Source organism: Colius striatus, chromosome 3, assembly GCF_028858725.1.
Source record: "Colius striatus isolate bColStr4 chromosome 3, bColStr4.1.hap1, whole genome shotgun sequence".
In the NCBI taxonomy this organism is placed as follows: domain Eukaryota; kingdom Metazoa; phylum Chordata; class Aves; order Coliiformes; family Coliidae; genus Colius; species Colius striatus.
The window spans coordinates 12,148,080-12,174,840 of record NC_084761.1 but is presented as its reverse complement, the minus strand read 5'-3'; the positions used below and the strand labels follow the sequence as shown (position 1 = coordinate 12,174,840).

Below are 26,761 nucleotides of genomic sequence, written 5' to 3'. Positions count from 1 at the left end.
TATGCCCTCTCTGGTCATACTTCTTCTTTTCATAGGCTGCTAAATGATAGAAGATAGTTACTTAAATTCAGTATGGCCATGAACCATTTTATGCAAATTCTCTAACTGTCATTGCAGCACAGTCCTTTGGCAAGCCTCAGATAGTAAATCATTTGTCAATCTTTCTTTTATGAACCTTGCATCTAAGCACATGCCAACCTTTCTTCTGTGTAGATTTTGAACTGTGTTCATAGATCCCGCTTTTTGTTTTGAAGCTGGCAGATGGCCGGTTATTTATCTGGGTTCATATGTATTGTGTAAGACAGAAACAGACCGTTTTGCACGCTGATATCGTGCACAGGGCATTTTTGAGGCAAAGGGCTACTTGTAAGCAGTAGCCGTTACGTGACGGGTTGGTAGCCACTCGTCAACTCTTGGTCAGTGAACAAAGCCCCTTTTGACATTTCTCTGTATTAAAAGTTATGAAATAACTAGAGCTTAATGAACAAACAAGGCAATACAATGCTCCTACTATGAAATAAACCATATGATCCATTTCCCCATCTTTCCCTTTGGACTTCAGAAAATCAACACCCTTTTTAATACATTTTTTCACTATCAGTTAAGATGTAATTTATTCCTTGAGTTGTTTTGCTAGCAGAAAAGCATAAAAGTCTGTTAGCTTTGGAGGATCTGGGTTCCCTGGTACTAACGAGTGATAAATTGAGTGTTCTGGCTGGGTCTGTGGTTACCACTGTAGGGTTAGTGGCAAAGCTGAACCCCTGGACAGGTGGAAAGTTCAGACCTGCCTGGGCAAATTTGTAATAGATGAGGATTTGGTTCATTGTGGCAGTTCTTCAGATTTTGACTCAGCCTTGCTCTGTGCTGGCAACAATCAACTAAGGTTGCAGATATAGGAGTCTTTGAAACAGTGACGAGTGAGGAGGAAGAACAGAAGCCTTTAGAAGATGTCTTCAAGTCCACTCGAGTATGAGGCAAAGACCTTCGGGTAACTCTAAACCTGGAAACAAATAAAAAGTCTGCACTTACTGCTCTGCTGAAATACACAATACAATTAGTGTGCTGTTAATACTATCTGGGTACTGGTTTCCCAGCTATTATGGTTCATAGTCCCCTGGCAGTATTAGCTTTCATGCAGATGCAGTCTCTGACAAACTACACCCGTTTGACTTTGCGACTCTTGCTGCAGAAAAAGAGAGTCGAATATCTGCAAGAAATTGTGTCTTGGGTACATCTTTCTGCCAGCTTTTCTTGCAGTTATAGTTGTTTTTCTCCATTTTGAATTTCTTAGCAGTTTACACTGTGAAAAGTCTTATTTCAGTCTGAGAGGGCTCCACTTTTATCATGAGCAAGCTAGTTTCTAAAGATCATTTACAAAATGTTTTTAATTTGTGCAATATTTCCAGATTACAAAGAGTAATGGAAAACTTTAACTAGTATCTAAAACTGCCACAGCTGAAGCCTCTAGATATTTTGAGTCAGATGTCTTAGACTATTTACAGTATATTGCTATGTTTACACACAATTCGGACATTTAGAGACTGGCGTTGATGAAAGGCACAGTATTGGCAGTCACAGCACTTTGCATGCAGATGGACATGGTATGGTCTGAACTTTGGGAATTTGCTTGAAGATGCCTGAGCTTACAGCTCAATATCCTTGCAAGGATGACATGAGGTTTTATGAGCATAAGTGTTAAAGATTTGGGCGTCTGTCTTTTACTCAAAATATGGCATCCAGTGGCAATATCCCTTTTAGCACCTTTTCAGGCCTTCTGGAAAGTTTCCAAGTGGAAGACTCCCACCTCCTTAATCACAAGGAAACACTGGCTCTCCTCTGAATGTCATTCATTCAAGTGTACTGACCTAGCCTGACCTTGTTTAGATTGAGATCTAATGAGCCCACAATCCAAGGTGGTGTGGTAGCTCTCAGCAGGCTTTGCAAATAAGCAAGTGTTGTGTTTTTCTGCATGCATGTGGTTTAAATTTATCACATCAATAAACAAGTGTCTCACATGCTCAGATACGGACTTTACAATGTTGTAGTTAAGACTAAATTGTAGCACTACAAATTGTGATGTCACTCTATAAAAAAAGACAACGTGGAATATTTATGACCTCACAACAATGAAGTCCTGTTGGTTGAGGGTTTTAGATTTAATGACATAATACTAAAACTCTTAATCCAAATGGCTCACAAACTTTGGACACGTCTTTCAGAAAAACAACCACGGTGATGATTCAGAGAAAGCAAAATTAAAAGCAAGTAAGGCTGATGATTTAAAGAAAGGAGAGATGCATCAGTAGAGTATCATAGCAGAGGTTGCTCAAGTTAAAATAAATACAGCTAAGTTTAACATTCCAGTGAGAGGTTTGGTTTTGTTTTCTTTCAAGTCCCAGATTTTGGGGAAGGTTGGCTTTGGTTGCCTTGTGGGTTTTTAAAACTGCCCTCAGCTTCAGTGGAGAATATACCACCAAATGTATATAAAACTTGAGGCTTTCAAATTAAAAACCAGTAAAGGACAGATTGTGGTACATACTGCTAGATTAACCAAGTTGACGTGGATGGATAAAAGTATAGTTGCAACTAGGGAAGTTGTTTGAGCTGTAAGATTGTGGGCGCTTTCTCAGGATGATGTGTGCTGGGAGTCCCAAACAGAAACCTCATGAATTCCATTTTCCTTGAGTGATGCTGCAGGCTGGCAGAAGGTACCTCCAGCCGTAAATCCTGACTCTTTCATGCCTGGGACAGCCCTTGCCCTGCAGGGAGAACAACGCTCTTGTTTCAGGCAGCCCATGGTGCATCAATTGCGATGCTGGAAACAAATGTTGTTAGGGCTTGGTATTTACGTTGGGACCTACAGGGAGGGAGCAACTTGTTTTGTTTTTAATGGAGCGGTTGGGGAGAGGGATAAAAAGCTTTTTGATAATGCAAGGAATGTGGGAGGGGGGGAAGGGAAGGTACAGAGATACACATTTACTGTAAGTATGAAGCAGCAGAGGCCTCTTTATCAGACCAGCTCTAATGATGTGCCACAGTGACTTTATTTGAAAGCTTCATGGCTCACAGAAAAGTAAACAAATTCATTACATTATTTTTAAAAGAAGATTAACTGTAGTGTGTCGTCTGTTGGACAGCTGCTTGTAGTAATCTTTTACAAACACTTTATAAATGACCACCCTCAGTGTTTTCCTGGGCTTTGTGTGGCTGGATTGTTATTTTAGTAAGTACTGGGGTGGCTTTTCAAATGAAAACGTTGTTTCCTGTGTAACAATTACCTACCTTCACCCTAAATATTATTTTATTCTCAGCATGAGTTAGAAAACGTTTATATACAAGTGCAACGTGTTTTCTGCATGTGTTTTGCACATGAATGCTGTCTTTTCCATAAAAATAGCTAAAAAGTATTGTAAATGAAAAAAAACCCAAATCCTCTTTACTGTTCCACTCCTATTTATTCCAATTTCTGCCTTCTTGCACTTTGGAGGACTTTGAAAACACAGAGTTTAAAAGACAAGTCAGAGTAAACTTAGGTGATACATGAATTGACACCGAACAAATGTTTAGTCCTCAGCAGGTGTCTTTGGCAAATAAAATTGTGTTCGGGTATTGTCTTGTTTAACCATCCTTTTGCTTGAATGTCAGCAAGAATAATGTTATTTAGCACCAAGTCTGGATTTGAGTTTGGAAGCACTCAACACAAATTGATATAACACTAAAGATTTGTCAGTTTATAAGGTTTTTTTAGCCAACCATTCCATAGAGCAGTTGATTTTCTTGTGCATTCAGGTTTCAGCTATGGGTTTGTGAAATAGATGAGAAGAGAGCAGAGAGAGGAGGAAGAGCATTTCTTTTACACTTAGTTTGGCCTCTTTGAGTTTCCAGAGCTCTAGTAGAAGACCTCACCTGGCAAAGACAATGCTATGGTAAAGCTGCTGGATCTGAACCAAGTTCTCTTTGTGAATGTAATTCTTGTTCTTGGAAATGGTGGTGATTGTTAGACTCCTTTATCTTCCCCAGCCTTGGGATGTGAGATGCTAACACAGCTGTCATAGACATGTGTGGCTCCTCCAGATTGCCTTACTTGTCTCTATATACTCCACCTTCATCAGCTTACATTTAAAGTGTAGCCAAGGGACTTGCAGAATTGGCAGAAATATTGGAAGATGTCCTTTATTTTGGACAGAAGCATTACAGATTTAAATAACTCAACAAACACTTGTATGCAATCTCCCATTTTTCTGTCCTTTTCATGTAAGAGTCTGCTCCAAAATCCACATCTGTGCAGATAAGGTAAGTGCTTCCTGGGCCACTTTACATCCAGGCCATGTCCACTGCTGTCAGTGGGTGGCTTTTACCTACTCAGAGACCCTGCCTTCTTATAAATATAACTTGCCCTTGCAGAAATGTATTCCTTACTTGAGTTGTCTTACCAACAGTTGTACTGGGTTTGTTGAGAAAGCAACAATGGAGTCATTCTCAAATCATTACTGTTTGGACAACATCACTATCACATCTCATGTTACTGCAGACACTTGTTTCACAGTGTTGCCTGCAACCCCATTTCTTCTTGTTAAATGTCGTGAGCAGGATATTTAAATGGTCTTGTCATAAGGTGCTGAATATGGTTAGATTAAAAAAAAAAATGGGAACCTGACAACCTATCACAATCTAAGCCCATAATTTAGAAGTTTGTACATGTTTGCAGTTTTGAGTTAGCTACAAATGATAGTAGGGAAGTAATACAGTGCAGCAAACAGGAGCTAAAAAGCCTGAACTCATCACAAGAGCTAAGATTTCCAGTAATTTTACTACTGGATTTTTGTTCTTAACATGGAAGAAAAGGTGCATACCTTTAGCCTGCATTTTCCCATGGTGCCTGACCCACAGAGGTGGCTAAGAAGCAGCTGTTCCTTCAACTGCTGTGGAGGTATCAAAGTTTTATTTGTGACTATGTAAGATCTGTAACTATGATATTATAAGAATTCTGTGATAAGAATGAACACTACCTCTCCAGTCTTGGACTTGGAAGTATCTAAAAGCAAGACTAATACAGTCTAAGAGTCTTGTTTACAGGATTTAATACTTTTCCATTGCTCAGTTGTTACTGGGAGATTGCACAGAACAATTGGCTTCATGGTATCTAAATCCCTGCTGCTTCACAAGGTACATAGAGGTTTGACTACCCCGACAGTCCTTCATCTACAGTTTTGTGAAGGTTTGTGTACAGTGATCATCAGAATAGTTAGGGTTCTGTAACAAGTAAATGTCTCTGTCAGGGAAACATCGGGGAGAGCATTGAATAAACAGGTGTCTAGTATTAGACCAGCTGCAGGTTTTTTATGCCTCTGGTTGATAACAATTCACTGAGACTATTGCCTGGAAGATATGAATAAACCTCTCTCCGATATTTAGGAGTCCCTGGAGTCAATCTTATCTTGCTATGGAACAGTGGTTTATTTCTACACTGTGTGATCTCACACTGGATTTTCCTTGATAAACTCAATGTATCTATTTAATGCTTTTCATGTGCATGTGAAATTGGGGTGTGCTTATGCATATATTCATAGTAATATGTGTTTAGATGTGAATCATTAACTGTTCTGTCTGCACATAAAGAAACTTCAGCCTTTGTGGGATATACATGTGTATGTTTATTGAAGGTAGTGCATATGTTTACCCAAGATTGCTAAAGGATCTCCAAGAGGTCTTGGGTGAAGATGGTAGTTAGCTCATCTTCTCCTTTGGCATAATAGAGATGAAGCCCCTGTGTGGCAGACAGGACTTTTCCCAGTCCAGATAAGTGTGAGGTTACACAGCAAACAGCTCCAGAAAGTAAGGGTTTAAGGAAATCTGACCTCTTCCACTTAAATCTATGTATGCTAAAAGAAATCCATACCATCCCTCCACGGTGAAACAGTCTCTGCTGTTCAGATTCCTCCTTCAGATTAGACTATGGGAGAGCATACAGGAAAACAGATTTTAGACATGAGGTTTAAGACATAGTTAGAAGCTGCTCAGGTTACTGTGCTGCTGAGTACAGCATAATCTTCTACGCAGTTCTACACATTTCTGCAAGTGCAATATTTACAATTCTGTGCATTGAGCAGAGCATAAGGTAATGGAATTGTAGTTATCAGTAAAATTATGAAGCTTGAAGCTTCTGGTTTTAAATATTACCTATGCCCTTCAATTGCATTTATGTGTATTTTGTTCACTTTCCTACAGAAAAGTCCTTATTTAAATGTTGATTATTTCAGGCAACAAAAGAAGAGGAAGAACTTACTGCAGAGGAAAAGAGGAAACTGGAAAGAAAATTAAAAAAAGAGCGTAAGAAGAAGGAAAAACAGATGATGAGGGAAGCTGGAATCTCAACGAAAAAGGTGGCACCCAAAAAGCCATCTGGATGTGAGATGGCTCTGGCCTATTTAACCAGGTAAGAAGAGGTAAAGCACTGAAGATGCTCCCTACAGAAGTAAGCTGTAAACTGTTCCAGAAATCCAGAACAACCTGAACCAAGCAATAACACATTAATGGTAATTGCTGCAGTTAAGTACTAAGTTAATGATTCATCTCAGTTGACACCCTAGCATACAATTGATCACCTCATTGTATTTATATCATAGGAACAATGGAGAGATGTTAAGTATGGTATCTTTCTTTATGGAAAGATAGCTCCTGTCCTGAAGATCTGTAGGTGAAGTATAAATATCATGGGAGTAGCTGCACTAACAAAGATAAACAGCAAATTGCACTGAAATCAGTTTTGTTTCTTGAGTTCTAAACCAAAGGAGATACAATTATTCTCTTTATGGAAGCAAATTGCATGAAGTGGTTAAACATTATGAAGTCTGAATTTCACTTCCTGCATAATATTTGGATATGTGTAAATTCAGGTGAGATTATGGCATTATTTAAAAATGAGTAGTCTACAATGGCTTATTTTGTGCATACCAAAGTCTACAGCAAGTATAGTGTCTGATTTCAGATGGGAAGCAATTGCTTTTTGTAGTTAGCACACATTTATGATACATAAAGCAAAATCTATGGGTAAAGAACTGCAGCAAAGCATTCGTAGTACCCTACAGACAGTAAGAGATCATGTATAAACAGGATGGTAGTGTTTATTTTTTTTCCAAACTGCAAAATATACCCTGTCTGTAAGACCTCCAAAAGATTGGTGTGTTACAAATAGTGGGTTACAACGTGGAATAATTCCAGGGTTTCATCTCTGGCCATGCTCAAAAGTGAAGCATCCAGACAGTCTGAATTGTTACTTACCACTCTCAGTGGGGAGGGAGGAAATTAATTGCATTCCAGGCAGAGGGACATGTGCATTTTTGTTACATAACTCTCAGCACTCAGCGATAGCAAAATGACACAAATATTTTTGATCTGGAAAACAGCTGGAGTAGATCACCACTGTTTTGAACTGCAAACGATTGACAGTTAGCTTTGAACCATCTGCTCAGGCTCTACTCTGGTATGTGTCCTAGTAAGTGGTGGATCTCTGTATTTCAGGTTTGGAAAGCAAAGGAACAAGATGTGGGGTTTTGCTTGAGATTCCACTGTTACCTGTATGGATTTTTGCCTTGTTAGGTGATAAAATTAAACTATATTTTATTTAATATTTGAACCAATTCAGCTCTAGAGTTTCACTTCACTTGTGACAAATTGCATTGAAATAGTAAACCTGCTATGACATTTGGTCATGTAATGCACAGAGGCCAAGGCCTGTGTGTACAGCAATAGATTGTGAGGGATTATTTCAGCATTTTATTGTTCATAGTCATACCATGCTGAACTGCCAAGCAAATGTAACCATAGACACCGTTCTAGCCCCAAATGTGTCTGGACCATCTTGCACCATTGTGAATTACTGAAAAACAGCTTAATCCTTTTACACCTCACACTTTTTTACAACCCAGCAAGACTGGAAAAAGAAATGACTGGATGTAAAGTAGAAGAGAAGAAGTAATATATTAGCTGGGAAGGGAAACAAAAATCTAAGCTCTGGAAGTCCATTGCAAAACCTCCAGCAGCTTCAAGTTGGTCAAAGATTTCAGTCTATGTGCAATTGTAGGGCTACAGATGTGAATAATATGAGGGAGGGTAAGTTAGTCTGAGAGATGCAAGAGATTAATATAATTGGAAGTAAACGAAAGGGTGCTGTGGATTTATGTTTTGCCCCACCTACAATAAAAAGCCTTACGTGACATAAGGGATACTAAGTGAAGTGACATTGTGATTCCCTGATGATATGTGCATCTCCTGTAGGACAGGTGGAACTTGAAGTACCATATGATAACTAAACCACTCATTTTTATTTATTAAGAGACCATTTTCAGTATGAAAGCACAACCATATGAGGCTTTAGCCTATGGCAGGAAACTACTGAAATTGTTGTAGTGAAATTTTTGTTTGATAACTTTGAAAGAAAAATGTTAGAAAGGATTAAGGGAGAGATTTTTTTGTTACACATCTAAAGTTTTGACATGCAAGGGAAAATGAAACCTATTTTGTAGATGATACGTATTCTAAGAGGTAGCAGTTCCCTCAGAGTGCAGAATCACCTTTTCCAGTGCATGCAATTCTGCACCACGACAATAAATTTCTGTTTCAAGCAGTAAGATCAGGGAGAAGTAACAAATTTTTACTTGGAGGAAATAAAACATAGTTAATAGCAACTAACTGTTTTGTGGAAGCTCCTGTGCCTAGAAATGTATCTGCAATAACTGGGCATGTTCCATTCCATTTGCATGTTCTGTTCCATTTACATGTTCTATCCCATTTACATGCTTCCACAGGCAGCACTCCTTCCTCTCTTCACTGAGGCACAAGGTGACTTTTTCAAAGACATGCCTCATCGTTTTAGTGGAGATGAGTTAACGAAGAGAGTTAATGAGAGGGAGTAAGGCATGCAGTGTGCAGAGGAGGGGCAGGACTGCTAGCCTACGGCCCTTTCTGATGGCTTTCAGACCAGCACTGCAACAACAGAGCTGGATTCAGAGCAATGCTTCACACCAAGAGCAATGGGAGACTGAAGGCACGTGGCTGGCTGACAGCAGTGCTGATGTGTGCGCCTGTGGCCTGGGGCTGCTAGGGGTCTTCCTAAACAAACCTCTGTACTGCTGAGCACAGTGTGCTACAAGCTGACCGGTTCTTCCAGTTTTCCAGGTTTGTTATTTCAGGCTAAAAACAAATAGTCCTTGATGCTTTGCCAGCTTCCAGAGAGGTTGAATTATCATTTTATTGGAGGACCATCCTGGCAACTAAGAGGTGTTTGGTTTCCCTCCTCCCCACCCCATGTACATGGGATGGCAACAGCAACAGCAGCTAATGCCAACTAGCAAACTGTAGAGGAAGATCTGAAGATAAATGGAGCACTAAAAATCGGGAGCTAACACATAAAAAGGGAAGCAGGTTATAAAACTATGAAAACAAAAAAAGAAAATGTGGCATAATGAAAAAAAAAAAGAGTGGTACTGAACAGAAGAGAAAAAAACCTGTAAAATTACCACAGAGGAACAGGGAAGAGGAGGAGTGAGGAAGTGGTTGAACAAAATCCACAGATTTCTTCTTTTTAATGGTGACGTGTCTTTTTGCATAATGATGCTAAGCAATGATTCAGGTTTGAAGCCAAGATTAGAAAGTCTCAGTACTTTGATTCTTGGAAAATAAAGAATAAAAATTTGTCTTTTTCTGATCATTAAGTGCCTTCAAGTGAAAAAATGTTGCAATTCATGAGAATGGTAATTATACTTAATTATAACCTAACTGACCTTATGTGGTGTTAAACTGTTGGCAGAATTTGTTTGTCTTGGCAAGCCAGTCTGTCCTGGAAACACTTCTGTTCTTGTGTTTGACTCAGAAAGTTCATTGCTATATGGATCTGCACATACATTTTTCTCCATCACCCATCGAAGGAATAAACATAGTTCTGAAAAGTTGTCACTTAAAGTATGTGGAATTACAAGGTTGATATCATCTGAAGTAGCAGTAATAGACAATTTTGTTATCTGACATTGCTGTGAATTACCCAAGCCTTGCAATGAAATTTTAAAAATAAGCTGCTGGAGCAAATTCATTCTGTAATGATTTATGTTATAGAATGATAGAATGGTGGGGGTTGGAAGGGACCTTTAGAGATATCTAGTCCAACTCCTCTGCAGAAGCATGAACATCTAGATCAGGTCACACAGGAACACATCCAGGCAGGTTTGGAAAACCTCCAGAGAAGGAGACTCCACACCCTCCCTGGGCAGCCTGTGCCAGGGTTCACTCACCCTCTCAGTAGAATACATTTTTTCTTATGTTTAAATGGAACTTTTTGTATTCCAGCTTCTTTCCATTACCCCTTGTTGTGTCGCTACATAAAACAGAAAAAAAGTGATGCCTCAACCTATACCAGTAATATACATCACCAGAGTGTTTCCCAAGACATTGTCCTTTCAGTTTTCTTTATAGATCTTACTTTCCTCACCCCTAATTTAAATTTAGGTGAGATTCAGAGAATGTCAGAGATTTCTTCAAAGGAAAAAACAAACCAAAGATGCTTATATGAGTAATACAAAGCCAAGGGCACATTACAGAAACACAAAAGTGAGAGATGGGGAAATAGTCTGACTCTGCACAACACAAGGTGGTTTTTGCTGAATGCAGTGGCAGTATTGCTGAAAGAAGTGTACAACCAGGGCAGTTGTTTATCTGCTGTGTTTGCTGAATGAAAACAAATCCCAGTTTTCAGTCAAACTTTTTAACAAACAGTGTCAAGCATGGGAGATATTAAAGCTGAAACATTCTTCCTCCTTTCAAAGAATACAAAAATCTGAGGGATGTTGCTGTAAGCATTTCTTTTGGTACTTTGTTAGTTTAAAAAGATATTATATTTTATATATATAATATAAAGTAAAATAAATGTAAAAGGTATATCAAGTGGCAGAGGCCATCTGGAGAAGGGCATTGATAGGGAGCTTAGTGTCCACCCAGTGTTACACCTAAGAAGTTTCTGACTTTTGAAGGAACCAGGGAGGGCTTGAGCTGGGCTTCATAAAGGGCAGCAACATTTGAGATTTGCTGGCAAACAATTGAGATGACAGTGGACCTTCAGGAAATCACAAAACTGCTCATCTACCACATTTGGGAGCAGGTGACTTTACTGAGAGAGCTTCTGCGCTCAACCACACTTATTATGTTGAAAAGCAGTTTCTAAATGAAAAGTACATTGAGTGGGCTTGTGTCACATTTAGTTTGCTTCATTGATCCGTAACATCCTGAAGCTGTTTTTCATTTCACAGGTTAAGTAGTTTTTTTAGCCATGGTCAGTGATGATTTCTGATATTTGATTCTGAACTTAGGTCATTCTCATTGCTGCTGGTCTTTATTAATTTCAGACTTGTTAAAGTGTTTAGTGGTGATGTTTGACCTTCAATGGCTTAAGCTTTTAGATGTTAAGAGTAGCTGATGCACTAGAAATTTAATCATACACAGATTTTTTTTTTCTCCCTTCAGAGACAGGCTCCTTGGGTTTGACAGCAACTGACATTAGCATTTAGTGTCATTTCTCCTTCCTCCACCCTTCAGGACAGAGAATGTGTTTCCTTCCTGACAGGGAGGTGCAGCAGATATAAAAAGCTCATCAGTTACCTTGAATTTCGTAAGATATTGGAGAACTGGTCAAGTGATGAACCTCAATTAGCCAATATAAAAAACAGTATGTGAACTTAAAAGAAACCATTGTAATTAGATACAGCAATGTTGCTGTATTCTCTTCAACAACTGGGGCTTTAAAGTATCTTAAAAGAGGAACTTTCCCTCATACATCCTGGCCTGATGGAGGCTAGTTTTGCTTTAATAATCATAGAACTATTTTTAAAGGTTCTTGGGGCAAGCATTAACTATGGATGTAATTAATCTATTCATACATGCTTTTAGTCATTTTGTCACATTCATTAGTTCCATAAGGAGCCTCATGAATCCCGAGAAGTCAGATACAGCATAAATTTGCATTTGGCACTGTTCTGTGGCTGTTTTATATGAACTTGGGCAGGCACTTGCTACTATCTGATTTCAAAGGCTTGCACTTCTTCTAATAGTCTAGAGATCAGTGAATTTATTTTAGCACTTTTCCAACTTTCTATATTGCTTCACTTTTAATTTCTACCAGGGTCTGACTTGCCTTTAAGTGGGAATTTTCCCCTTGACCTTAATCATTGTGTCTGTAAAACTGAATATTTTCCAGTTGATATTGATAGTTGGACAGATCTGCTTCATTTTAAAGGAAGTCATTGTCTCTATTCACTGTAGAGAAAAGTAGTCTCATTAAGAGCGAGTTATCATTATTCTGCACTCCCTTGTGTAACTTCAGTACCCCATGGCATATGATGAAGCCACCTCAGTTTGTTTGCAGTTCCCTAGCAGCCCCAGCATTACTCAGAAACTCTACAAAGCTCTCTGTTGCAATGCCCACACCTTTACTATTTTTAGGGTGCCAATATGCCAGCAGTTATTCTTGTGGGGGTGGGTGGAGATGGCACATTCACTGTACAGATTTGGTTCTGCTTAGGGCTATTCTATAAATGTACTTAAGCATATTATCTTCTGCAGAAGGCAAAGCTTGCTGTTAGGGTATATGAAGCAGAAAAAATGTTCTGCTGTGTTGGACCTGTTATTGAGCAAGGTTTTCTACATCACTGTATTGCCCCACATTTTGTAAAGAACTTCTCCCTGTCCTGGTGTTTACATCCTTCACATGACTGTACCGATTCTGCCCCTTCAGTGACGCAGTGCGTCCATAATCCTTCATCTGTTCCAGCTCCTTCCAGACACTGATGTGCTCTACTGCTCTTTGAACTCCTGTGTCTGTGATTACTCTGATAATATGAGACCTGGAAGCAAACGTGCTGTTTTACTAGAGCCACCTTCCAGTTTCAGGCAGAAGGGGCTGAGAGTCTGCAATTCCTTCCCGCTCCCTGTCATTCTGGCTTTAGTTTATGGGCATCAACGTTGGATTCATCTTTGAGCCATAGCACATTAAGATTTCACATTTAATTTGCTGCATATTAAAAACCTTTGCTTTTTTTTTTTTCCTCCTGCCAAACTGTTGTTCAGTTTTGTGTTCATGACAGTGTTGGCACAAATATGCCAACTATAGCCATAATAAATTTTTCACTGACTGTGAAAGGGACGGTGCTTCTCACCTTTCTTCAGCCTGGCTGCAGCAACTCAGATACCCTACTGCTCCAGAGTTGGCTTCTAACATTTCCAAATGTTAGTGTTCTCATTATCATCTGATTATTCAGACTCTGCATTTAGGATTCTGTGGATGTCACGTTACACTCTGGGTAACAGCACCATATAGCTTTTGCCTTTTTAATCAAGATGTCTGGTGGCAGCCCGACCTGATGATTTTCAGTCTCTGTGATACAGTCACTGACTTCTGGATTCACTTTTCTCTATCTTGATGGCAAGTGATATGCAGAGCTGTGTTGGAGCCGTGCCAGTGTTTTTCTAACCCCCCCTCCTGACATCCACAGGATGTCATATTGTGCAGGAATTGCTTTTAAACCACTATTAACTTCTTGGTGAGTTAGCTACTTTTTATGATTCTAATACAGCAGTTTCACTACTTTGCAAGAAGCACATTAACATCTTACTTGTAATTTAGTGTTCATGAAGGTTACTGTTCCTTATGTATCTCTCATCTCTTTTTCCAACTATATGTACTACAGCTATCCAGACTGAGTGGTGCAGCCTTCGCCTGATGAAAGCTCACCAGAAAGAAGGGTGAGCAGCAAATTTGGTCTGCAACTCTTCTGTGTCAGTCCAGCTTTGCAATGCAGATGGTTAAAGAGATGTCTGTGCTGAAACTGAACAGAGGAAAATGTCTGTGTGACACACTGCTGTGCAGAAGTACTGACTCAGGTCTGGAGGCTGCATAACTGGGTTAACACCCGGATGAGCCTGAATTAAGAAGTCAAGGCGCTCTGCAAATGAGCTCAGTCATTTCATGGAGTTCATTTATAAGTTAAAACAGCTTCCAGGACCACAGTGGGCACCGAGGCTTCCTTAGGTGTTACTGAAGATAAACTTGGCAGTTAAAGCTATTGCAATAATAATATAGATAAGTATATAATAGTATATATATACTTTTTAAAATATATATCTCTACTTTTTAATATATATTATATATATATAAGTAAATAATAGTATTATTTACTACATAATTCTAAAAACAGCAACCAAAAGTAAGAACAAAAAACAACTTGAAGTAACTCAGAGGCAATTTTAGCTATTTTTACCAAGAATTGCTGGGAAGAAAATGAACTGTAGGAATAAATTCTGGGTATCTTTAATACTGTCCTGGAAATGCTCCAGGTGGAGTGAATTAGTTTTTACAATCATGTAAGTTGTTTTTAGTAAGTCCTCTCCATACTAGTGTATCAAGTTGTGAAAATCCTGGGTGCATATTTTTGTATGTATTTGGCCATTTCTAGCTTGCTGGGAAGGCAATTTTGGTTTCTATGGATAAAACAGGTGATTGCTTTGAAAATTCTGAAATGTCTAGTTCTAAGACTTTAAGCTTAGTTATACGTGGAAGTTCTCTGATGTTACAAGTATTTCTCTGGTGTTTTCAGCTCATACAGAAGTAGGAAGTTTTAGAAACATCAACCATTGCATGATTTTCCAGCCAAATTAGTAAATGCTTATGATACAACTCACTCAACTGAGCTTTGGAGAAGCAGCCCAATTAACACTGGTTTCCCTGAGCCGAATCTCTTGTAGTTTAACTATTAATGTTATTCTGAATCAACTCTTTTCAATAGCAAATGGTTTTGGAATAGCTTCTTAGCCCTTTGCTTAGTGCTAATGTATGGCTTAAGAGAAGAAAGCAAGTGAAGTGCATGTCTGTGCTAAGTTTTTCCCAGTCAGAGTCGGTAGCTGTTCCATCTTTCTAAGTCTGCTCGTTGTCCTATTTAGTTTATGGCAGAGGAGAGAGATTTCTTCTTGTAATTTCCATAACCATAAATGGTCACTAAATTTAACAAAAAGGGAGAAATAGATTAGGAAACTCTAATCCTGCTTTATGGCTCCAAATCAAATAATTCATCTTTCTAAATCTTTTGAGTTAATTTTATGGAAGGTCACAAGTACACATCTCAAAGCATATTTCAGTAAGGGCTGCAGAGTGATTCACTTTGAAACCTTCAGTCTCTTACTGCTTCTCCTGTTTTTTAAGTGTGAAACAAAGCTGTCAAAATATTTACTTGGGCATTTGGTTCAAACATTCTCGTAGGGAAATACTGTATTTAATAGCATCATTAATGTGAATTCACACATCCTTTCATCTGATGTCGATCATTTACAGGATGAGCTGAAAAATATGTTATCGACTAACAAGCTCATCCTTAAAGGGATTTTTATTTTCTTTTTTAAAAAACCATGTTCTATGTCCTCTCCCCATCCTAGTAATGGTAGCTTGCTTTTCCATAATATCTTTCCTGATGGCATATCATGACTGTATTTTGACAAAATAAATGACAAATATTTTGACACTAATTTATTCCCTCTTGTTCTGACAGGTTTTGAGAAATTGTTATATTACCCCATTTTTTCAGATGGTTCAATTAAACAGTGATGAAGTTTGTGACTCACCAAAATCCTTGTGATATCCAAAGGTCTCCTTTCAAGCAAGTGACACAAAGGAAACTAGACATAACTTTCTTCTCATCTGAGCACAGGCTCTGTTTGCTTTGGCCCTATACCAACACTTGGCCCCAAGAGACCTACAGGATTTTTCTCAGTTCCTTATTTTGAAAGAAGCGTTTGCATGGATTTTATTTCTGTAATGGTGTCTCAAGACATTCTTAAAGATCACTGGCAACTATACTAATCTCTGGGTAGAGCATGCAATGTATGGATTAATGTTACAAACACTTGTAGAGATTTCTGTCTTTCGTGGTTAGGCTCTCCGTGTAGTTGTGGTCCTTTGTGGTATTGCTGCAAATGATCAGAGCAGCTTCATTCTGCTTTACTGCTGCTGATAAAACTAGGAACAGAAATTCCTGGGTTGTCCAGCTGGAGGTTACAGACACTTATTCTCAATCACATACATAAGATTTTTCTCCTGTGTATAATCTTGTATCAGATAAGACAGGTCTCAAGGTGATTCATTCTCATGTGCCTGAGGAGGCTTTCCTTGCATTCTTCGTTAACTGTTTTTTTTCAAAGTTTAGTTTGCTTGTATTTATTTATAACTTTTTCAGCAGGCTTTTTAAGATTATTCATAGTTTTTCACATATATACTGTTGCATCTTTAAATTTTTTGAGTGGTAATTAACCTCTGTACTGTAAAGTGCTTCCTCAGGTGGAGAAAACTAGATTACATGTGTGAAGTCCATAAATGTTGGGGTAAAAGTAGTTAAAAAGTTTCTTTGCATGATTCTCTTTCCTGTAAAATAATGTCTTTATTTCCAAACCCAGTTAAGAAAACTTAATGCATCCTTTCTTAATGACTCTCATTTCCAGTAAAATAAAATTTAGTATAAATGAATTTTCTTAACAGTTTATTAAATGTAGCCATTAGATATTTCTTGTTGAGATCCAGCTTTCATCTGTCTATCATATTATACAGAACAGATTGCATCTAGTTGAATAATTAAGCAGCTTTAATATATTATTTCATCTGAAATGGCTTTTGGAAACCTTGTGAGATATATTAGGGAGATTCAGAAGCAGAAGTCTTTAATAACAGGCTAGTCTGCTTCAGATCCATACCCTGAAACATCCTGAGACACCTTCGCTACACACTGAAGTTATGAGTGCTCAACATTTCACACAATCACTTTGACCTTTTCCGTTTGTCTTGAGGAAAACTTGTGTACTATTCAGGTCAAATAAAACCCGAATAATTAAAATTACCCATTTCACATATAAATATTACAACAAACCACCTCTTGATACTTTTTAACTAAAAGCAGATTGCAGGGATTAAATACTTTATTTTAATAAAATTTCCTTTGCAGTGAGGCTTTGTTGCAGGAGCCTGAGCTCCTTTTTCATCCCAGCCTCTGAAGTCTGCTCTCCCCAGGCTCTCCAAACCCCTTGCCTAGCGCTTGGCACTGAGCCCAGACGTCCCATCCTTAACCTGTCTTCTGGATTTGAAAAAAAGGCATTTTCTGCTCACTCATCTTCTTCCATTCAGACTACGTTCTTGACATGGCAGAAACACAGAAGGAAGGTATCATGTTTTTTCTGTCTCATAAAATTTAGATCTAGGAGAATTAACACTGCTGCTCACTTCCTCAAACACATTCAAACTATTCATCCAATGCCCAAATACTCAAAATAGTGGTGAGTAGTTTCATAGCTCCAGGGAATCATTCAGTCTAGTCAGCCAAAGCCAAAATTAAAATTTAAAATGCAGTTGGCAATGATTATTAATCAGTTACCTCCAGGGAGCTGTCAAGGCTTCCTAGCCAGAGTTAAAATAACAAGCAATATTTTTGAAATAATAAAACTGGATCTTTAATAAAACTCGTCTCCTGCTTCACACATTTATTAATATGATGATGCCCAAAAAGGTATCAGTAATTACTTTTATATGAATAAAATTGGATTGGAATGAGAGCCATCTGCAGGAAGCAGTAATTGGCAGATCAGTTTCTTTAAGCGTAGATTACTTAAAATCTTAGTGGTGCAGTGCACATCACAGGATATTAGAAGAGGAGAATGTGATACTGTCCTGAATGCTGTAGCGCAGCAGCAGATTTTATTATGCAGTGAGAGATATCTGAACATATCAGCTAAATCAAGAAAATGTGAGTGGGCTGTCAGCTGCTATACGCTTTTAGGTTGCTCTTGATGCTCTCATTGGCTTGTCCATTTTTAGAACTCTTCTGCAAAAAGAAGAGTAATTAGTTCCATAAGGTTACAACTTAGGATGTTCAAATGGCCAAGGGTCTGCAACATTCTCTCCGCCTGCCTCTGCCATACTTCCTAATGAATGTAGCCATGGGATGTCCAAACTGGGATGTAAACAATGGCAAAGGTAATTGGTTGGAAGGGGTTGTGTTTTGTTTTGTTTCTTTTCTTTTTTCCTATGTTCTTGCTGTTTGTCCAGAATAACCTGAGATGTGTTATCCACTCAGATTCACTGTAAAAGCCATCCAGGGGATGGCTTATTTGAAGAGAGCTATGCGGGGCTTCCTGGATCAAAGATGGGTTGTGTCTAATTAGGCAGCAATAAAAGTACTTGAATTTCATTTAAGAAAAAAAGAAAAAAGGTGCAAATGTAATTTCTGCAGCAGTGCATCTAGGGCTGGCATGCAAATTAATAAATATTTGTTCTTCAATACTGTCCTAAGAGAAATCAGTGGAGTATGTGGGCTAGATAAGAGTTTGGGAGTCCAGGATGTCTTCTGTATCCCTAGAGAACATCATCACCAGAACAGCACAGGACTGTAGAAATGGTGTGGAGCCAATCCTACAGCATAGGCTCAAGGTTCAGCTTCCCTTTGAGGAAGGGAGTTCTCCTTTCCTAGAGGCTTCAGCTAGAGCCTCTGGGATGGGGCTATCCCACAACAGATGGGATTGATTTGAGGACAGCTATTTGTCAGTATGAGTATCTCTGCTTGTCAGTCAAGGAGAGGACACAGGAGGCTGTCCTGCAGATTGCAGTGGGTGGGTTGGACCCCTTGCATCTCTCACATTTGCTGAGACTGTGCTCCACAATCTAAGCAGCTCCTCTAACTCAAGAGTGCAAGGAAGCCCTGTGGGGATGTCTGCAGGAGCAGGATTTGAATCTTGGAAGGGAGGCTTGTTGGGCTCCCTGCAACTGGGACTAGATGTCCTGGATGCTGAGAGTCAGAAAGGAAGAATGTGCATGGTGCTACGACTTGGTGCAGGCAGGCGTTTGGCACATGGGCATCTCGTTAGCATAATGAGAGAGCACTGCTTTTTCATAGTATAGTTGGATGTTACTTGACAGTTTGGAACTGTGGAAGAGCACTTCTGATCTTGTTGGCTATGGAAGTCCGTTAGCTCTTTGCAAGGGTAGGAATAGCACAGAAACACCCAACCTGAAGTTAAAGACATCTGGTTAAAAAAAGCAACACCTTTTCAACAGTGTTGCTGATCAGAGGCCCAGCTGTATTAGAGAGGTTCATAGGGTGCCAGCCTCATTTTGTAGCTTCAGGGCTTCTCAAAGTAGCCCATCCATAACTAACACAAACTTTCAGCTCAGTATACTGAGCAATATTGGCATCCTAGCTGGTTCTAAGCAAAACTGATTAGCCAACACCTTCAGTATTCAAGACCATCTCCAAGTGCTCATTTCTTCATCCCTCCTCAAAAAATTTCACCAGTAAATTTTCACATAAAGTTGATTTCTCTTTCAGCATTTTCTTTCAACATCATTATATGGAAAATCATGACACTTTCATACAGTTCTGGTGTTTCCTTATTAAAGACCAAAACTTTTGTTCAGATAGTTTGTTTTTTATCACTGCTAGCTTTGAGAAGGGCCTTAAAATGATACAGACTTTTAAAACTGAATTAGTAAATATTTGACTTCTTATAGCAGCTTTTTGTAGTTTGTGTAATTCTTCTTTCAATAACATTGTAATATTCTAAGTATAGCTAGTATAGATATCACCCAGCACTGCTGAAACAATAGAATTTTTTGTATTGACACCTAGAGCAAGGTGAGGGTGTATTAATGCTCCACTAGCTGTGTACCCATGGCTGGGTGTTACTGTTGTAGTTTTGTGGCACTGAACAATAGAATTGAATCTTAAGGTTTGCATTGCTTATCCTGGTGAGCAGTCAAATCCAGCAATGATTTGCTCTAGCGGAGAACTACTTCAGAACCTAGAGTCGTAAGCAGTGATTTCAGCCTGATTTCTATCTACATGATCTTCAAATCCCTCCTTTGAAATGTAACAATTAGTTTCAGGTTAAGATATCATTTTTTAAATGTATTCTTAATTATTTAATCTCTTCTCTTATTCTTTTCTTCTTTGAGATGCTGAGGGGAGAACCTTTAAAGTTTTAGAAGCTGATTTAAAAGAGAAAAAAACCCCAAAACAATGCAAATGAGATACTGGTTGCAACACAGCTTGAGTCTGTGCTATGGCAGGAGTACTCTGTACCACAGTTGGATGTCAGGCGGTGTAACGGTTATGCAAAAGACTAGTGACCGTATTTGTTTGTCCTGAGTCTGGTAGCATATCCCTCATCTGATCGTCAGAAAGCATTTATATAAATGGATTGTTGCCAACTTTTAAAAATTATTTTACTTGCAGCTGGCTTCTGACATGATTTTCATACGCAGTATGGGGCCCTCTTTATCTCTTCGTACCCCCCAGGATGTTCTTCATGGGAGGGAGGCATAACAGTTGTTTTCATTTTCCCTTTCCCTTATTTCTGGTCTCAGCATCAGTGTGACCAGAATTAAGTGCAAAAAAAGATGGACATCTGGAGAGGAGATGAGACTTCAACACAGCATTGGGGTAGAACTTGGCTGTGTATTCCTGGCAGGAGCAGAACAGATTGGCTGTGAAGGGCTCGAATTCTATTTTTTTTTAATTCTTCTTCTGTGATAATTCAGCTCCTACTTTGTGTACCTTTTAATGAATGTATGTAAAATAAAAAAGCACATTTAGCTTAATAATATAGTGATATTAGCTGCAGGCTTTCAAGCTTACTGCTGACCTTTTTGTTGTGACTGAAAACAACAGAAAGCTCTCGGCATACTATTATTGCTCTCTATATTTTTCCAGATCAAAACACAGTTTTGCTGCAGGCAGGCTAATACAGATAGTAGCAACTAGATAACTGGACTAGCAAAAAGATTGGACAAAAAACTTGTTTGCAGTGGACTGCTCTTGGTATTTGCAAGTAGGTTGGTGTCTATGAAAAGCTGACAAGTTGAATCACGGTAAGATCCCCTACGTGTACTGTATGAGATAGGACCTCTACAGATGATTTATGGTATCATTTTGAGGCATTGTTACAATCTGCTGGGTCAACTTTCCATTTATCATCAGTCTCATCTGTTTATATTTGAAGCTCTTCAAGGGAATGTCTCGCGTTGTGTTTGAGCAGTGCCTATAGTGGAGGAGGAAGGAGACTTTTAGCTTGGCTGAAGTTTCAGGATGCAAACATCATATGAAACGCTACAAATAATGGCAAGTGATAAAAGTAGAGATAATAAAAGATATGCTGTGATAAACATTTTATGTAGATTTAATCAAAGCTTTGCTTTAAGGCACAAAGGCCCTTTCCTTTTGCTTTATAAATACTTTCTAAGAAAATTCTGTGACCTGTGTGGTTTCCTGTACTGATACAATCAGATACAATCTGTCCTTATACTGGACATCAAAATGGGATAATAAAAAGCCCGTTTATTTCTTCCTAAATTTAGATATGTGATCCTTCCTAAATTTAAATGTGTGATTCCTAAATTTAAATAAAAAGAAAGAGAAAAAAAACTTCCTCCCTTCACCTTTTCAGAAGTCTTTAGTCATTATGCTGTGTCTAAACCAGATGGAAGAATATACTAAAATTGTTTTTAAACCACAGATTGAGAAATGATGCCAGGATTTGCAACCAAAAATGTGACACTGATTCTAAAATCTGTTGACAATTTTTGAAAGTTTTCTTTTGGCAAAAGAGCTCCATTAGTGTCTCCTCTTCCAGGAAAATAAGGAAAACCTTTATCTTAGTTGTAATTTAATTAGCTTCCAATTTGAATTTGAGGATGTCAGTATAAACATATTAACTTTCTCCAGGTATCAAGGTTGAGAGAATCATTCATAACATGAGAAGAACACCGTTAAAAATCAAGGATATGTCTCATATCTATATCTTGAGTCCTGCGATAGATTAATGTCTTAAGTTTTTAACTACACCCATTCCAGTCAAGTCTTTGAAAATCTATTTAGAATTTAAATTTTGGATTTTTTCCTCCAAATGGGGAAAATCAGCATCACACACACTTGAAATGACATTTCCTCTTATCCTGGCGTGCATCAAGAAGAGTGTGGCCAGCAGGTCGAGGAAGGTTCTACTCCCCCTCTACTCTGCCCTGATGAGGCCTCATCTGGAGTCCTGTGTCCAGTTCTGGGCTCCTCAGCTCAAGAGGGACACAGAACTTCAGGAGAGAGTCCAGTGCAGGGCCCTCAAGATGATCAGGGGACTAGAGCGTGTTCCTTAGGAAAGGCTGCAGGAACTGGGGCTGTTCAGCCTGGTAAAGAGGAGACTGAGGAGGAACCTCATTAATACTTACAAGTGTTTAAAAGGTGCATGTCAGAAGGACAAGGCGACACGTTTTTCTGTAGTGTCCAGTAATAGTACTAGGGGTAATGGCCACAAGCTGGAACAGAAAAAGTTCCACTTAAGGAAAAACTTCTTTGCTGTTCAGGTGAGGGAGCCCTGACACAGGCTGCCCAGGGAGGGTGTGGAGTCTCCTTCTCTGGAGGATTTTAAAACCCGCCTGGACACGTTCCTGAGTGACCTGATCTAGGTGGACCTGCTTGAGCAAGGGGATTGGAGTGGATGATCTGCAGAGGTCCCTTCCAACCCCTGTGATTCTGTGATCTTGGATTGAGCACTGAAGCGCACTTGCAAGGTGGCTTTCTGGTCATGCAGCTGTTGACAAAGACATTAAAAAATGGTCTTTTGAAAAGTAAATTAATTTGAAATGCCCTTGAGAGAAATAGAAGAAATTCTGAATACCCCAAATAAAAATAAACACTTTTACATTTCCCTTGAAATAATTGCATGTGTTATAACTGGACAAAAAATTATTATTCCCACTTCACTGTATGCACTGTAGGGCATATATAAAACTTCCATCCACATCCATATATTTTTTATATGTCCATATAAAGCCTCCATCATAAAATGGCTCTTCTCCCACAAGAACAGCTTTATGCCAAATTTCTGTTCCCTCTGTGCTGCTTCCAGCATTTCCAGAGAGCCTCTCTGAGGTGCTGGATTCTCGTTCTCACCTGTTGGCCATATGTGCTGTTGCACTCACTCCTGAGCTGGCTTGGTAACAGCATTCAAAGTTTCCAAAGTTGGGCCTTATGGGGGCAGTGAGCTCTCCTTAAACATAAGCTCATGGTATGTTAAAATCACTGCTATTGTATGTATTGCATTGTGAAATATTACAGCAAAGCACTTGAGTGCCAAGTGTTTGTGCAAGGCCTTAAATATCTTTAAGGGAATTTTTTTAAGAGTGTGGTTGTTCTTTATTGAGGAAGCACCTGTTATCCACATTTTATGGCTAGGGCAGTGAGTGCAGAAATGATACCTTTTGCACTGTTTGCAGAGCACTTGGAGAATCAAGGGCTTGATTCCTGCAAGCCTTAATCATGTGCTGAAACTTCTGTTCAGCTTTCCTCATGGGCATATGAAACAACATGAGTGAATCCTTTAAGACAGGTTTCAGAGCAATGATTAACTGAGTGTACCAAAACAAAAAAGTACCCAGACAAACGAGGTGGGAAGAATGTGACATATTTTTGTGTAGTGTTGTACTATGCTGCTTTTAATCTTCAATGGAACTTTTCAATGTAGCCTTGAATGTAGTGTAATGGACCAGATCTGTTGCTCTGTCCCTCCTTTGAGATTCAGTGAAGCTTGAGAGAGTAAGACATAAGGGTCCTCATGGGTAAATCACAACAGAGCAAGAGGAGGCTGCACTCTGACCTGTCCTCAGGGCTGCAGAAGCTTTTCAAATTAATTCCTTGATGCTGAGGCTGGGTTGTATCACTGGAGAAATCTCAATTTGGTGGCAGTCTCCTTTACCTTGGATAGATATCCAGTCTGGAAAGTGTATCAGAGGTGGACTGGACCCCAGTGTCAGTGTCACAAAATTGGAGCAGTAGATGTAGATGGGAATAGGTGTCCTGACATTGGTCCTGCAGCAATGCTCTCGTGTCTCCTGGAAGGTTGTCAGCAGACACATATTGTTCTGTTTTCTTGAGACCTGTCTCCTACCAAGTAGCCTTTTCAAGTTGGTTCTCAGCACAGTGCCTTTCTACACATAGGAGATTTTTTAATGATTGTAACAGCTTTGTAGTGTTTTGGCCCGGCCAGTAGTCTAACCAGTTGCATTGTGTTGTCTTCCTGAATCCAATTTTTAACAATAATGTTTTTCTCTTACTGTGTTTCTGGAACCAATTTGACCACTTTCCCTTCTCTTTCTACGAGGATATCCCAGAGAGTGCTCTGCCCTGCACGCTACCAATTGTCTTCTGTTTGCCTACTTATGCTGCTTGTATTCCCATGTTTTCAGAATAGATTTGTGTGAGATTAATGTAGAGACTAAAAGTCATTTATGAGATAGACCAGTGAGAATCTTGTGCAGCTTTTCTGCATGAGACTCTTGTGCTGAAAACCAAAAGCCCAAATGTAAAATTCCCTAAGCTGCTTGATTAATTTGATTCATTTCCTCTGGATCTTCAATTTCAAAGCCATTTAGGAAGATCATTTGCACAAACATAAAAGTTCTCTTTAACTAAAGTCAACCAATGTGGGTTTTCAATGAGCTGGAGCTCATAGGGAAGATTCAAACATTAACTGTGTAAAGAAGGCAATTAGTGTTTGTACTATATATTGAAAATTAGCCTGGGGCATACTGGAAAAATACATGTTTCACACATGTATATTTTTCATTCAATTCTATATTTTATATTAGATCTGGTCATAGATACTTTTAAAGGCTACCAAATCAATTCAAACTGTGAAAGAGGCTGTGATCATCTACAAAAGGTTCTTTAAAACTGTGATGTAGTTGGTCCTGCTCTGTATATTTAATCACTCAAAGGAAAAGCTTTTTCTGCTGCTGTAGTATGTCAAGGAAGCTTATCTGCATATAAACAGCAAAATGAGACTTCTCTTGTGTTACAGAGCTTTAACTTTTGTAGTTTTGAAAGTTGAGCATTTCTAAAACTGTACTAATTGTGTCATTCTGATAAGAGGAGATACCTCTCTCATTTTGTCACAGATTGATACTTTCCATAGGTTTTAAAGCTGTCATAGGAGTAGGAAAAAAGCTGTCATAGGAATCAGTGGAAAACTTTTATTGTAATAACTGTTGGGGGTCTGATAACAGGCAGTAACTGCCACATTATCGGTCTAAATGACTGTGCAGCCATTATCAGGAGCGTTTTGCCCACAGTTTGATAGGACTTAAGGTCAAGAGAAGGACCATTTTGCTGAAGCGGGAGAAACAGGAATTGCTGCAACCATGGATAGGGTAACAGTTAAAAAACTTGGGAGCGTTTTCTGAAAAGATGAGTTACACCCATGGGCTATTAAGGAAAATACTATCCTTTTTGCCATACTCATTTAGTGTTTGATTCTAATAGGATAAAGCATAAACTAAAATTAATGTTTTATGAGGCTCTGGTGCTGTAACGGGCACAAAGGTACTTTCTGCAGTTGATTATGTTAAAGTATGTGTTGTTTACATGAGTTATTATGGTGTATATAGATTGAAACCTTTCAGGAAGACTAGCTAGAACTTTTGTTTGTTTCTACAAGAGAATTCACTAGAGTGGATGTCAATGTGGGATCTTAGATGCAGGCGTAGAATGGCTTGTCTTAACATGTAGAAGAGAGCATATGGTTTTGATAACAGGCTAATAAGAGCAATTAACCTTATAGTGCACTCATTTGTTGGTCTCAGTTGTTTATAAACTAGGTAATAAAGATATTTTAACATCCTATAGCTTTATAGGAGATTAGTGAAATCAGGCTGTATTTTTCAAGTCAATGCCTAACAGTACTCAGGTGATAGTGTAAATGGTAGAGACATAAAATTAGCAGAGAATAAAACATTCAGAGTACTATGTGATTTGTCTAACCAATGAATGTAATTCCAAATGTATAAATGCATAGTATAGTTTAAAGAAAGAAAAATGTATGTTAAAGCTTCTCATTCGAAGAGAGATCATTTTCACATGATGCCAGTACAGATCTGTCATTCAGCTTGTTCTTGTCACCTTGCAAAGATTGTAATGTAAACACTATCCAGGCTTATTTAATGTAAAGCAGAATTTTACACTTACCTTCTTCTTTGTGCTGTGCAAACAGACAGCATTTCTTATAACATCATCCACGTAATTGTTCAGAAGAATGGACCTCCTGAAACAATGGGTTGCTCTTAACCAGCATTGTCTTCTGGTTTTTGAAGGACTTCTAGAATTTCAGTCACTCCCTGCAGAAGTTCCAGGTTCTCAATGAGGAGCTGCTGCATTTGCCTGGCAAACAGAGAAACTGAGTACAAATGAGCAAGTAGCTTGCCCCACAAAGTGCACCCACACAAGAAGCTCATTTTACTTCATTCTCTGTCACCTCCTCACGTTACAAATATTGTCAGTTTGACGGTTATTGTACGGTTGGGCACCTTGCTGTGAAGACATGTGACAGAAAGGGCTGGTTGGTTTTATTTTGTGAGTACTTTGGTTTCTGAGTTGGTTGTGATGGGAGATGGATGTTTTCCCCACAATAATATCTTTTTATTTGATTCTACAACTTCTGGCAGCAGCTTTTGGGCTCCTGCTTTTGCACAATGTTTGTCTTGCAAACATTTGCCTATTTATTGTCAATGTCCCAAAAGTGATCCTTGAATCAGTTCATTTGTGGATTTAATTAGAGCATGTAAAATATGGTATATTGTGGTTATTAGTGTTTTTTTCTCTCCTTCCTGGTTTACTGCTATTATCTGCTTTTTCTTTATCCTGAATTT

The 26,761-nt window shown here is 38.8% G+C and overlaps 1 protein-coding gene across 4 annotated transcripts in view; it reads left to right on the top strand.

Moving 5' to 3' along the window:
* C3H7orf50 (chromosome 3 C7orf50 homolog) overlaps positions 1-26,761 on the top strand; it is a 128,990-nt gene that overhangs the window by 96,039 nt on the left and 6,190 nt on the right. For all 4 annotated transcript variants that reach the window (XM_061992245.1, XM_061992247.1, XM_061992246.1 and 1 more), the window contains one exon: positions 6,261-6,436. In XM_061992245.1, coding sequence (XP_061848229.1) covers positions 6,261-6,436 — 176 coding nt within the window. The remainder of the gene's footprint in view (positions 1-6,260; positions 6,437-26,761) is intronic.